The sequence below is a fragment of the Anas acuta genome, chromosome 2 (assembly GCF_963932015.1).
Source record: "Anas acuta chromosome 2, bAnaAcu1.1, whole genome shotgun sequence".
In the NCBI taxonomy this organism is placed as follows: domain Eukaryota; kingdom Metazoa; phylum Chordata; class Aves; order Anseriformes; family Anatidae; genus Anas; species Anas acuta.
In genome coordinates, this window is record NC_088980.1 from 70,247,082 (window position 1) to 70,260,146 (window position 13,065).

The following is a 13,065-nucleotide window of genomic DNA, read 5'->3' on the forward strand; positions in this document are numbered from 1 at the left end:
TTTCATGAAGAAATGTCATTGATATTTGGGCAACATCTTAGGAATTGTCACATAAAAAAAAAAAAGAAACAAAAGAGATATCCCAAGATACTTTAAAATTTCTATGAGACAGATTGAATAAAAACAACCTGTTTCAGTGGGGAAACAATTGCTACTGCCCAAATGGGTGTTATCGGTTTTATGTTGCTATCAGTTTTTCATCAAATAGCTACCAAAAACTACAGTGCATTCCAAGTTGCATACAGCAGACAGTGGATTTCACCTTTCAGCTAACTTGAGTGAAAGAGATGTTTAAACTTCCTGGTAAAAGCTCACAAAACATGATAAAGATGTGATTACTACAATGTAACTAGGACTGTGATACAAACTTTACTTTTAAGTTGATGATTCCCATGCAGGATCCAGTTTTCAACTAAGTGACAGCATTTCTCCTCCAGTTTTCTATGTTCTACCATTTCAGAAATTAGCACAGTAGTTGAAGAAGAGCCCATGGCATCAGAAGCATTTTTATTTTTATTTTTTTGAACTTGAGACCACTGTTGGATACACAAAGTTTAAATTTTCATAGAATACACGTCTTTGGGGCTTACATATTAGGTGATCAGACTTGACATATAGACTAATACATGACCACAGAACTTCAGTCAGGTGCTTCTGAAATTGGTTTCAGTTTGTAGTTTCACTATATCGGTAAAATTTAATGTCAAAGGCTTTGGTTCTAAAAATAAAAACAAAAATAACAAATCATCATCTGAAGTGAAATATCACCTTGAAAACAACAGACTTTAGGATAAAAAAAAAAAAAAAAAAAGTGCATGTATTTTGCAAGACACATGAAGGATTTAAAAAAAAAGACATTTTCTAATCTATAAAACATAAATAAACATATAATTTTGGACTACAGGACTTTAAATATGTCAACTTTTAATATTTTAATGGAAATTGGTTAAGTCACTTTAAAATACTACGTTTATGAGCAATGCCAAGGTGAAATACACAGTGAAGAAAAGACACCAATGCACACTTGCACTTGGCGAGGTTCAGACAAATCGCTCTGCTTACTTCCTGGTAAACCCCAGTAGGAATGTTTTAATCTGAGTAGCAATCACAGCCCAGGTCTAACTACAGTTACTCAAATGTATTGATCCAGTGGGTCACGTAAACCATCAACTGTAACAGTTATACCTAGAGGAAAGATGGAAACACTTGGTCGTTTGATTAGATAAAATCTCCAACAGGCAGAGAATTTCACTACATTTCCACTGCAGTTAGTACAGCAGTTACTGAAATTTAGAAGATAGAGACCCTGCCAAACTGAGCACAGCTTCAGTACTGCCTTTGGTACTTTTCACCTGTCAGATTATGCAGTTGTCCAGGGAAGTACCTTTATAGGATCATTTCTACATTTCATCAAATGAATTTGTCACAGCAATCTCGATTTAGGCTGACTTTAATCCCAGACATGACAGCAAGGGTCTGCCAGAGGAGGTCAAGTGATGTGACTACGGAGGCAGCAACCACAGCTGCTTTCCAAACGAACCATCTATGTGGCAGTATGGCACCACATTTACAACTACTCCACTGGAGATGACGAGAACAACCAACAGTCTTGCAGTGGGCGGGGAACAAGCCCATAAAGTAAAGCAAACTTGTCACAACATAAAAGAAAGTAGCCCTAGTACTTGCTGGAACACAGAACTTCTCAAAAGCTACAGCAATGCAGAAGGCAGCAGACATGGATGAAGAAAGATGGTGTAAAATGTGCCTATTGAAACAAATTTGGGAAGAAAAAAAAAAAAGATGGCACTTTTACTTATATTTTCCTTTACCTGCCTTGTTGACCAATTTTTCCAAGTCTGTCCACCTCATTGACACATTGCCACTTGAAGACTCAAACTAACAAACAGAAAAACTATGCTCTTTGCCTCACCCATAGAAGTTGGCAAGATTACTGTCTTTCATTTTCCATCTAGAAAAGACAGACTCTTCAATGCTTTTCTATAAATGCTTCACATTTTCTTCAAATCAACTACCCCTCAAAAAAAAAAAAATAAATAAATAAAAAATAAAAAAGCGCTGGTCATCATTAAAACAACTGAGAAAGCAGAGGAACAAATGACATGAAGGATACAGCCAGCCCAACAAAGTCACCCTTTCAGCCTGTTAGCATATTTCAAGGTTTCTATCTTTGAATTCCCAATCATCGGCCTATAGTTGGGCTCCCTCTCTACCAAGTTTATATCTTTATCAAGAGTAAAAATCATCCCATACACAACCGAATCCACAAAGAATTTTTTGTTAAAAAAGGAACTTACCTTCATTTGTATTGCTTATAAGCGGATTTCTCATTTGTATTTTGGAAGAACCATGGCACCTATCAGCAGGAGCAGTTAGCATTCATACTCAGCCTAACAATCTCAAATAGATTTTACACTTTTTTCATTCAAGACACAAGATGAAGATTCCGAAGGAAAAATGGAGATACAGCAAATTGCACTGGACTTCAATCACCAGATTGAAAAAATACTGTATTGCGTTAATTACAATGAAATATCCACAAAATGGTCAATAACGTGGTAGTTCACGGAGAATTTAAATTATCCAATATTCAACGTTTCAAGTCAACTTGAAGTTATATACCTCCCAAATTAGTATTCACTACATTTAAATTATTTATGATTTCTGATTTTTCAGGCACGGCTCTGTAAATTGCATCAAAAGACAAAACTTGTCAAAAAAGAACAGCAACTTAGAAAAAAAACAAACACAAGCAACAGTTTGACCACATCTGAGTCCAAAAGCATTAACAATTTTGGCACTTCAAGTAAACTTTGCACTTACACAACGAACGAAAGTGACTGGTTTTAAAATTAAAAAAAAAAAAAAAAAAAGCAGTCTATGATTGCAAGCATTTTGAGAGACGCACTTTTGCCCAATGAATACGATACGATGCGTAGCCTTCCTAGTGAGGATGACCATGGTCAACAGCCTACTGAGCCTTTCATACAAGTCAACATTGGGAACACAGCATGAGATTAACAGATTAATAACAACTGCTCACTGTTTAACTTCAGCCCAACATCCAGCAAGCAGAACTTTTCTTGTCATTCTTATGCCTATCGAAAACGACGTCCCATTGTTGGTCATTGAACAAATCCAGAAACACGCAACACGCAAGCATTGGCCACAGCACGGTCTACGGGCCCAACTCTTCAAACCCGACAGAACTTTTCCTGAAGTCAAAGCAAGTTTTGGGCAATTCTTTCCTACACAGAGCGGTCCCTACGTTTCTCAGCCACTTCCAGGGATCGTCCCTTCAGGACTGGCTTAAGCTACGCTATGAGGATGGGGGAAACTTGCCAAAGCAATTAACCGTGATTTATCTGCCTTGGGAACACAGGCCTTCAGTCCTCTCATCCATCAGTTCAGCACCTCTGCTCAGCCTTCAACTTGCTTCAGACATAAGCCCACACGGGGTACCCTTCACGGGCTTACACAGGTCTGTTCGCCCACGGGTGTAATGCCACTCTGAGGAGACACCTGCGCACCAGCAGCGCGCAGCGAGGCGTCTCCTTCTGCCAAGTGTCCTGAAGGCCGCCTGTCTCCTTTGACCTTAGCATTCCAGCCTCTAGATATAAATATTATTATTTTTTTTAATAAATCGCGGACTGGCTGCCTGCTAACCAGGCGATAAACACCGTTTTGGCTTGGGGTGACTACCCCATTTACCCAAAAGACAAGACAGGCTCCGAAGCGGCCGTCGCTTCGCACTCCCAGGGATGACTTCTCGTCAAAATAAAAACAAGGAAGTTCAATCCAAGAGGACCATGATGCCTTTCAATTAAGGGCAAGGATGTGAAAATTGCCACACACAGGACAGGAAATTCGAAGTTGGGCTGTCACCGCACCCCCCGCCGCCACCCCAAAACCCTTCCCCTGCTGCCAGCCTGCCCTGCGGCCGCCCCGCCGAGGGCCGGCGTGCGGGGAGCCCCAACTCGGGAGCCCCAACTCGGGAGCCCCCCCGGCTCCTCGGGCAGCCGTGCCCGGCGCTGGGGCTCGGGGCAGGTCGCGATCGTGGCGTTTGGCATCGCGGCGCGCAGGATGGTGGCACAGCACTCGGCTGCGGGGACGGCGCCGGCAGGGAGCAGCGCACCAACCCCCCCCCCCCCCCCCCCTTCTTTTCCCTCTCCCTTTACACACACGCACACACGCAGCCCGGTTCCGGACCCGGGCGCTAACTCGGCTTTGCACGCCTCTTTGCACGCCTCTTTGCACGCCGCTGTGGCGCGCTCGCCCCGGGGCCGAGCGGCGGCGGCTGTCAGCGCTGCTCCCGGGCAGCGGGGGGACCGGGGGGGGACCCGCGGGGTCCGGAGGGCACCGGGGGGGACCGGGGGGGGCCGCGCAGGCCACGGGCGGCAGCGCTCGGGCTCCTGCCCTCCTTCCGTCCCCCCGCCGGGGGCAGCCGGGCCGGGGCCCTGCCGCTGGGGGTGACACGGGGCCAGGCGAGCCGCGGGCGGGGCGGGGTGCGGCGGGGTGGCCGGCGGGGCCGGGGCCGGCGGCGGGGGGGCTGTTACCTCGTAGAGTTCCTCGGAAGCCATGCTGGGGAGCCTCACAAGGTGGAGTTGGGTGCGGGCTCGCGGAGACTTTGTTTCAGTTGGTGGCCGTGTGGCCTCCTCCTCCCCCGGCTCCTCCGTCTCCCTCCTCCTCCTCCTCCTCCTCCTCCTCTTGCTGCTGCTCTCTTCTTCTTCTTCTTCTTTTTCTTCTTCTTCTTCTCCTTCCTCCTCCCCCTCCTCCTCCTCCTCCTCCTCCTCCTCCTCCTCCGCCCCGCGCGTCTCTCTCCAGCGCACCCAGCAGCCCCGCTCGCTGAATGCCGCTGAGCTGCCGCTGCCGCTGCCGCTGCTGCTGGCGGCGGGGCTGCGCGCACCGCAGCTGCGCAACGCGGCTCGCGCCCCGATCGCGAGCGCGCCCTCGCGCTCTGCTCCCCCCCCACACCCCCCCTCCCCTCCCCTCCCCTCTCCTCCCCTCCCTCGCTCCGCCACCTCCCGCGGGCGCGCGCACGCGGCGGCGCCCCGCTCACGCGCGCGCGCTCCCGCCTCCTCCTTTCCTCCCCCCCCACCCCCCCCTCAAGCCCTCCGTTCCCCGGCCCGGCCCGCTCGCTCCCTCCCCAGGAACACTAATCGAGCGCAGAGAGAGCGCCGCCGCTCCGCCTCGCCGCCCGCCCGGCACCATCCTCCCCCCCCCCCCTCCTCCTCCTCCTCCTCCTCCTCCTCCTCCTCCTCCTCCTCCTCCTCCTCCTCCTCCGCCTCCCCCCGCTTTGATCTCCCATTGTCTGCCCAGCCGGGGCTCGGGGCCGCCCGCGGGACGGGCGCGGGCTGGTGGGGGGCACATGCACACGCACACGCGGCACCCCGCCGCCAGGCTTCCTCCTCCTCTTCTTCCTCCTCCTCCTCCTCCTCCTCCTCCTCCTCCTCCTCCTCCTCCTCCTCCTCCTCCCGTCCAGGTGAGCGTCCGTCCCGCAGCAGGGAGCTGCGCCCTGCCGCAGAGCAGCGCAAGTTAAAGCGGAGTTCATCACACGCCTGTAGTCAACCCACACACTGACTCAACAAATTTTTGATCAAGTTACCTCTTGCTTCTATTTTTTTATTATTTTTTTTTTTTGGCCAAAGACTTGCAAAAGCATTTCTCAGAAACGGAGACACCCCTCAATATTCTACTTTGATAAACGAGTTTGGGACCGCTGTCCAGGAGGCATCCGTTCAGAAAATGCCGATCTACTTACGGGATTCGGGTGATTTGTACAGAAAGGACTGGAAATTCCTTTTGGAGATGTGGTTTACCCATCCATCCGTTCTTCGTGACCAAAAGATCACTTCCTCCAGGCCAACGTTCTTCCTCTAGGTGACTGAAAACCTGGCACTGGACAGCCAGATGGACACCATTTCCACAGACAAAATGTCTGCCACCTTCAGTACTTTTGTAATTTCCTAACTAGCCTATGAAGAGTTTAGAGCTGGTTGGTCTTTAAACCATTTCTTGAGGTCTTCAAGAGCTGGGCTTAACCTAGGTATTGTAAAAGGGGGCTGTTCAATGACAGGATCGTTGACCCAAGTATGGGCCTGTGTAAGAAATGGACATGGTTGAGGTCTAGGATGTCTGTGACTGCCGTCCTCTTGACCCTGAGGTGAGCATTCACTCAGTTTCTGGGCTGTGGTCTGAATCCTTTTTGAGCTGTACACAGCATATCATCATTGTAGCCGTGTTTTGAAGGACAACCTTTTAAAGTATTCTGTAGTCATGTTTTGGCAAAGGGTTGGCAGCAATGGTTGCTGAAGATGTTACTTCGCTTGCAAGGCATAAGCAGAGAACACAGGAAGTTCTTCTTTTCTTGCCCCCTCTTTTCTGTTTTAACGTTGTAGTCAAACAGATCCTAGGCGTTTTGTTCTTCTGGATGACTAAAAAGAAATACAGTTCATCAGTACTTCTCTATTTTTAGTACTTCATGGAAACAACAAAAGCTCAGAGTTATTACTAATTTTAAATGTTTCAACCACCCTCCACATTTCATCTTCATTGAAGGACGTTCTTCTTTTACACATATTCATTGCTTGCAGTGCCATTAATTCTTCTTTGCTGCCTATTCTAACCTTTTGTCCTTGTTGCTTTGTAAGACTTCTCAGGTGAATCAGCCATACTGTTCAAAAATACCACGTGATACTGCTGTGGTTCAAGCATCTGAGAGGTACCAAGTTTTGTTACTGGTGTCAAGGTTTTGCATTTGGGTTTTGTTACATTTAAGTTTCACGATAGCTTGATCTCTTCTTGCTCTTTCTAGAAAAAAATGAGTTGTCTAAAAGTTGTGTGTGTTGTCTAGATCAGCATTTCCTTCTAATTTTTTAAAGTGTTTCACACTTTCCTCACTGAGGCAGGATGTATCTTTTTTATCTGCCTTTTCTATTGAACAATCTTTGTTGTTAAAATGAAACTTTACAGCAACTTTGTAAATGGCTGTATTAACGTGGCATACCAATGTTTCTAGAAAAGAGGTTGTATGGAATACAGTTACTGAGCAGTCTAGGACAAGTGAAAAGCCAGGCCTGTTTGAAATCTGAGAGTAGCAGGGCGTCTTCTTAGAGGTGAGTGAAACAGCCTTGGTTAACCCAGTCTTGGAAAGAATCAGACAATATGAAAAAAGCACAAGTTTTAGCATACAGTGCTTCCAGTTTGAAGAAGACAACTGCCTGTAGTGGCAGTCTTGGCAAATGTCGGGACAATCACTCTTTCAATTAGCAGAGTGAAGAATGTTTAAATGTATGGACAAGGTGCAGATCATGGAATCACATTAATTTAAAAAGGTCAACTCCATTTCAATATCACCATGTGCCACTGAAATGTCTATAAAGATCTTCACTGATGGTGGAATGGCTGAATTTGAGATAGTTATGGTGTTAGACCATAGCTGCCTAAAAGTTGGCATTAGTGAAAATATCACAGAGGTCTGTATTAGATGGCGATGAGTCTACACTTCCAGAATTTGCTCTGACCAAAGCATCTCAGCCATATGTGATATGCAGACATTTATCCACAAGATCATAACTCTTGACATTAAGGTGACTATCAGTAACTTTTTTGATTGGTCATTTCAAGTTTGTTGTTGTTTTTGTTTTTGTTTTTAATTTATATTTGGGAGTAGAACTTGGAAATAAAGCATTTAGTAGTTGAGATGTAGTCAGTGATTACCTGAAGGATTTCAAAAGATGTGACTGATAAGGTCAAATGTGATGGTCTACGCTATAGATATTAACTTCTGATCAAATTATATCATGGAATCACAGTATTACAGAATGTTTAGGGTTGGAAGGGACCTGTAGAGGCCATCTGGTCCAACCTCCTGCTCAAACAGGGCCACCTTAGAGCAGGTTGCCCAGGACCACATCGAGATGGCTTTTGAAGATCTCTAAAGGGGGAGACTCCACGACCACTCTGGAAAACCTGTTCGATCACCCACACAGTACAGAAGTGCTTCCCGATGTTCATATGGAATTTCTTGTGTTCTGGTTTGTGTCTCTTGTCCTGGTACTGGGCACCACTGAAAAGAGCCTGGCTCCATCTCATTGCATCCTCCTTTCAGGTATTTATACACACTGATAAGATCCTCCTTGAGCCTCCTGTTCTCCACACTGAAGAGTCCCAACTGTCTCAGCCTCTCCTTATAGGAAAGATGCTCCAGTCTCTTGATCTTTCTGGTGGCCCTCCATTGGACATTTTCTAGTATGTCCACATCTCTCTCATCCCATGCTACTTTTTCACAGTCACTGAAAAGCCAGTCAGCATAGTCAATGGAATTCAGGGCATGCTTCGTCTCATCTTAGATAGCTGCCTATGTCTGGCCAGATGAATTGCACTTTAAATTTGATTGACTATGTTGGCTGAATTTTTGCTGATTGAAAATATGATACCTATCCTAAGAAAGGTAAGATGAATCCCACTCACATTTGTATGATCTTGTCTTTTTCATCTAAGACAACTGGATGATTTAAAACTCCATGTTAGCCAAACAACATTGAAAGATTAGGTACGTAGTATATAATATCCATTTGCCCCTAATATTTTCGCTTTATATTTTGATCCTATTCCTATTTGCCCTCATCTTAACTCCTAGGATATGGTTCATCCTTGTACTCTGATAGTCTCTTGAAATTTCTATCCCTCTTCCTTTCCCCATCTCTGTCTCATTCTCTTGTCTTCTAAGTGTCTTGGGATATTTAAGTTAAAATAAACAATTACAAATGCTAGGTAAAATAACAACAACAAAACACTTTTATTGAAATCTGTATCTATAATTTCAACACAAAGCTGGGGATTATGTTTCCCATTTTGTTGTAGGGGTGGCATAAACAGAGGTGGTTTCAGTCAGAAAGATGGTTTTTTGTTCCGTGACATGTTGTGAAAAATGGAATCACCTAAAGGAATGGCTGTTAAACAAGACTCTTAAAGTGAAAGTCTAGAAGATGGAGTCTCCTTATTCTCTCAACTACTAAAACATGATTTGCATTGATCTGAAAAACATTGACTTTTGGATTAGATTAGGACAGTAACATAATCATATGTAAATAACTGAAGAAAACAGTGGTAATCATTACTTACAGTAATAGATTACTGGTAATTTTTGTACATTTTGTTATCATCATATCTAGTTCTTTATACAAAAGTGCATAGTTTATTTCCCCAGATTCTTGCTTTCAAAAATGTTAGCAGGTGCTCCACTGTTTTCTTGTGGACTTCAATAATTTTTGTTAACAAACAATAATTTTTCTTCACAATCTACCCATAAATTGAACTTGTATTGTAATCCATCATCTACCCATGTAGAACTGAGACAAGAAATTAAAGTCAAAATTGTCAGAGATATCTGCTGCTCCATTAAAAAGGCCTAGATTTAAGTACCTACGATAATATCATAGAGCCACAGAATCATAGAATCATTCAGGTAAGCAAAGACCTCTGAGATCATCTAGTCCAACATTTAACCTAGTACTGACAAGTCCACCACTAAACCATGCTACTAAGTTCTTCATCTGCACGTTTCTTGAAGACCTCCAGGGGTGGTGACTCAACCACTTCCCTGGGCAACCTGTTCCAATGCCTCACAACCCCTTCAGTAAAGAAACCTCCTAATATCCAAGCTAACCCTCCTCTGGTGCAACTTGGGGCCATTTCACCTTGTCTATATGTAGTACGTTAAAATACGTTAAAAGTAGCATTTTTATTGATATGAGTTGCAGGTGTAACTACTTCTGCAACTCCATCTGTCTGCCCAACATCTTGAATTGAATCTCTCTATATTGAATTCTCTATATATATTTTCTATATATTGAAGATATATAGAGAAGACATCCTTGGCCATTATGCTTTAAAAATGACTTGCTTAGTATCAAATTAAAGCTCCGTGACAGAAGTAGGACTATATTATAATCTCAAGGGACAAAATGCATCTTTTATCTATAGGACCTGTGTTTCTCTTCCTGCCTTCTTCTACCTCTTTCACTACCAGCCTTTCTAGTTTTGCAACACATGACACTGGAATCTGAAATACAACAGCTTCCATCACTGCACAGGGACAGACCTAGCCCTGACTATGGGAGCTGTGCAGTCAATAGTAATGGAAATCTGATTACTTTGTTTACATCCCTGGGAAATCTGTCTGCCACACATCCCTGATTTATTCGTAGAAGGTGCTCTGTGCCATGAATGAGGCAAAAGCTCCATAGAAATGGTGATGTGAGAAGCTGACTGGATAGTGAGCATGCACACAGACAGCGAACGTGTACAGGTATTACCTGACTTTCAAAAAGTTTGTCTGTAAAGCCCCAAACTGGAAACAGAAAAGAAAAAACATCCTGTGCAATCACATTGTTCTCCCTTGCAGCTCACCCCATTGGTCACCAGCAGAGCCTAGATGTTGACATCCACATCGGAGTTTTAGCTACTTCGTTGAATGCCTTGGTCCTATTCAAACTGGCGCAATCTTACCACTGTAATGTAGCTTCCCTTGCCTTGGCAAGGATGAGAACCAGTTTACAAAACAATTCAGGAAACAAAATCCCCTACCGTAATGTTTGTGTTGGGATGGAAGCATGGAATGAAGCTGAAGGATGATTTTATCTTTACAGAACTCTTTAAGTGGCTGATCAGCCATAACAGTTTGCTTATTCTCATAGTCAAAGTAATGATCATTATGAAGACTGCATTACCTGAAAATTAAATTAGGGAAAGTCCTCTTAAATGTTTGAAAGGAGACGCCATAAACTAAGAAAGAAGTAGGTTGAGAACTGATGTAAAAGTGGGTTCTGTTTCTGAAAGCTAGTCTTTCTTTCCTTTCATCTAGAATCTCTAATTTTCCTTCTCATGTCTAAATACAGTTTTAAAGTCACTGATATGTGGAGAGTATAGGCAGCTGAAATTACGTGCTTTCATAGTGAATACAAAGAACCCTACAGATCTTTAAGAGGTAGATATTCCAATATAGCTCATGCAGGATACATTGATATGTGTTCATAAAGAACTTTTTTTTTTCCCCCAGGTTATGAGTATGACATTTACAAGTTGATTTTTCCAAAACTTAAAAATCTTCAAGATTTTTTCTCAGCATGACATATCAAGCATTTTCAAAATCCTATAACCAGTGTTGACAAGAGAAAAGAATTTTGTCCAAGTGACAAAATATTAGCTGTTCTCTGTGGTAAGGGCACGTTTAGATATTGAGAAAGAAAAGGGTATTCCTTTTGATAATTTTAGAAAGATTAACAAACATTGTTTTTTTCCTAACCAAAAGGAAAAATCAAAAGCTTGACTTGACCATTTTTTTTTCCTTTTTCTTAAGTAATTGAAAAAAAGGAAAACTGGAAAATGCAGAGGAAAGCTCTGTCCTAGAGCAATAGTAAGGCATCATTAGGAATAAAAATTATGAACTTTCTGATCTAACAGTTTTTGCAGATCTGAAATGGGTCAAAGATCTATGGGTTTGTTGGTTTGTTTGTTTCAGTTTCAAGATTTAACACTGTATTTTTCTGTGTCCAGAAGACTAATTTAACACGGTAATCTCAACATATCAAGTAGTGTTGTGATGTTTCAACTAGTTTGTGAGAGAATGGCACAGATTGTAATCCTTTCTTTCCTCCAACTCACAGAAATGCAAAATATTGTCTGAAGAAGATGATGAAGAAATAAACAACCACAGGGTTGGCTTCTTACATGGAGGTCTGGTTCTTTTGCCTTCCACCCAGTACTGGGAATATAGGTCTAGAAATGACCTACTACTTCATTTCCCTTGACTGCCTAGGGCAAGGCTTTCTAGACAGCAGATTAAATTTAGACTTTGTGTAATCATCATGAAGTAGACTTATCTGTTTCACTGTAGTGTAGCCTAGTTCTACCAGTATATCTCACCAAAATTAAATTAATATATAAGAATATTATTCCAATCAGTTAGGATTGGAGTTTGCAACACCATTCTTTCAAAAATAAATAGGCAAACTGCCATTCAACATAGGGAGGGGAAAGTAAAGTCTTTGACTTGATTCAGCATTAGACTAGAAACTTGACTGTGATTTCAATATAGTCTGAACTAAAACAATGTTGTCATCCATAAAGGAAGAGCTGCAAAAGGTAAGGAATCTTTAGTGGGAGAATGAATGAAGTTTCTTGGAGGTGGTTCCTGAAGAGTTCCTTTTTGGGGGAAGTATGGCCCTGTCAGCATATAGCGTCGTAAAATTGTGACAAAGTAGAAGAGGAAGTTGTCTGAATGCCCTTCATTTTGTTCCTTATCTGTTGTTGAAGTTGTCCAGAGGGTTTACTGATCTGACTGGTGGTTCATAGATGAGTCAATAACCTTTTGCAACAATCATGGTGATACTAGAGATCAAAACTATTGCTATGGTTTCTTGAGACTTCCTCAGCATTGCCACTGGATATAAAATTTATTATATTTCCTAGGGATAGACTATGATAATATGATCTTTTAACATGGAAGCTTAATTCAACTTGACTTCTCTTCTTAGGTCAATTGACAGATGGAGGTTTTGCAGCTGAGAACTAATAAATCTGAACTTGCAGACTCATTAAATTTCCCTCTTTTCAGGTAGCCCTCACTAACAAAGGTTGGTGCATGCAGTCAGGAGCCTTGTTGTTTAGATTGGTGGCATTGGAACAAAAGGCCTAGTTCCGGAAGTTTGCCTGTGTTAGGATATGTTGAGTTCTACTGGATTTGCTCTGTTAATTAGTAGCAGCTGGTAGCTGGGGATCTTCCGGTATCATTTTTCAAGTTTTGCTGTCAATAAACAAGGGTAATACACTAGTAAACATTTGGTTTTGGCATCAAGCCTCTACATGTATATCATCTTGAGCTGTGTTCATTGTCTTCACACAAGGAAACTGTGGATTGGCAAAGCATGGATACATTTCTATCTATGTCTTTATACAATGCAATGGGAATGACTTTTCTTCTGGAAGGTCAAGCGTTAACACAGGCACATGCCATATCTTTTATTTTGTCATTAATAACTTTTG

General features: G+C 43.0%; 1 protein-coding gene and 1 long non-coding RNA gene across 2 annotated transcripts in view; both read right to left on the minus strand.

Annotated features, from left to right (window-relative positions):
- Positions 1-4,977, minus strand: part of CDYL (chromodomain Y like) — a 102,882-nt gene extending 97,905 nt beyond the window's left edge. Inside the window, exon 1 of the mRNA XM_068670811.1 lies at positions 4,575-4,977. Coding sequence (XP_068526912.1) covers positions 4,575-4,598 — 24 coding nt within the window. The 5' untranslated portion in view covers positions 4,599-4,977. The remainder of the gene's footprint in view (positions 1-4,574) is intronic.
- Positions 4,978-5,638: 661 nt separating this feature from the next.
- The window catches only part of LOC137850595 (uncharacterized), a 35,111-nt gene continuing 27,684 nt past the window's right edge, over positions 5,639-13,065 (minus strand). Inside the window, exon 3 of the long non-coding RNA XR_011092661.1 lies at positions 5,639-10,751. This is a non-coding gene — a long non-coding RNA (uncharacterized lncRNA). The remainder of the gene's footprint in view (positions 10,752-13,065) is intronic.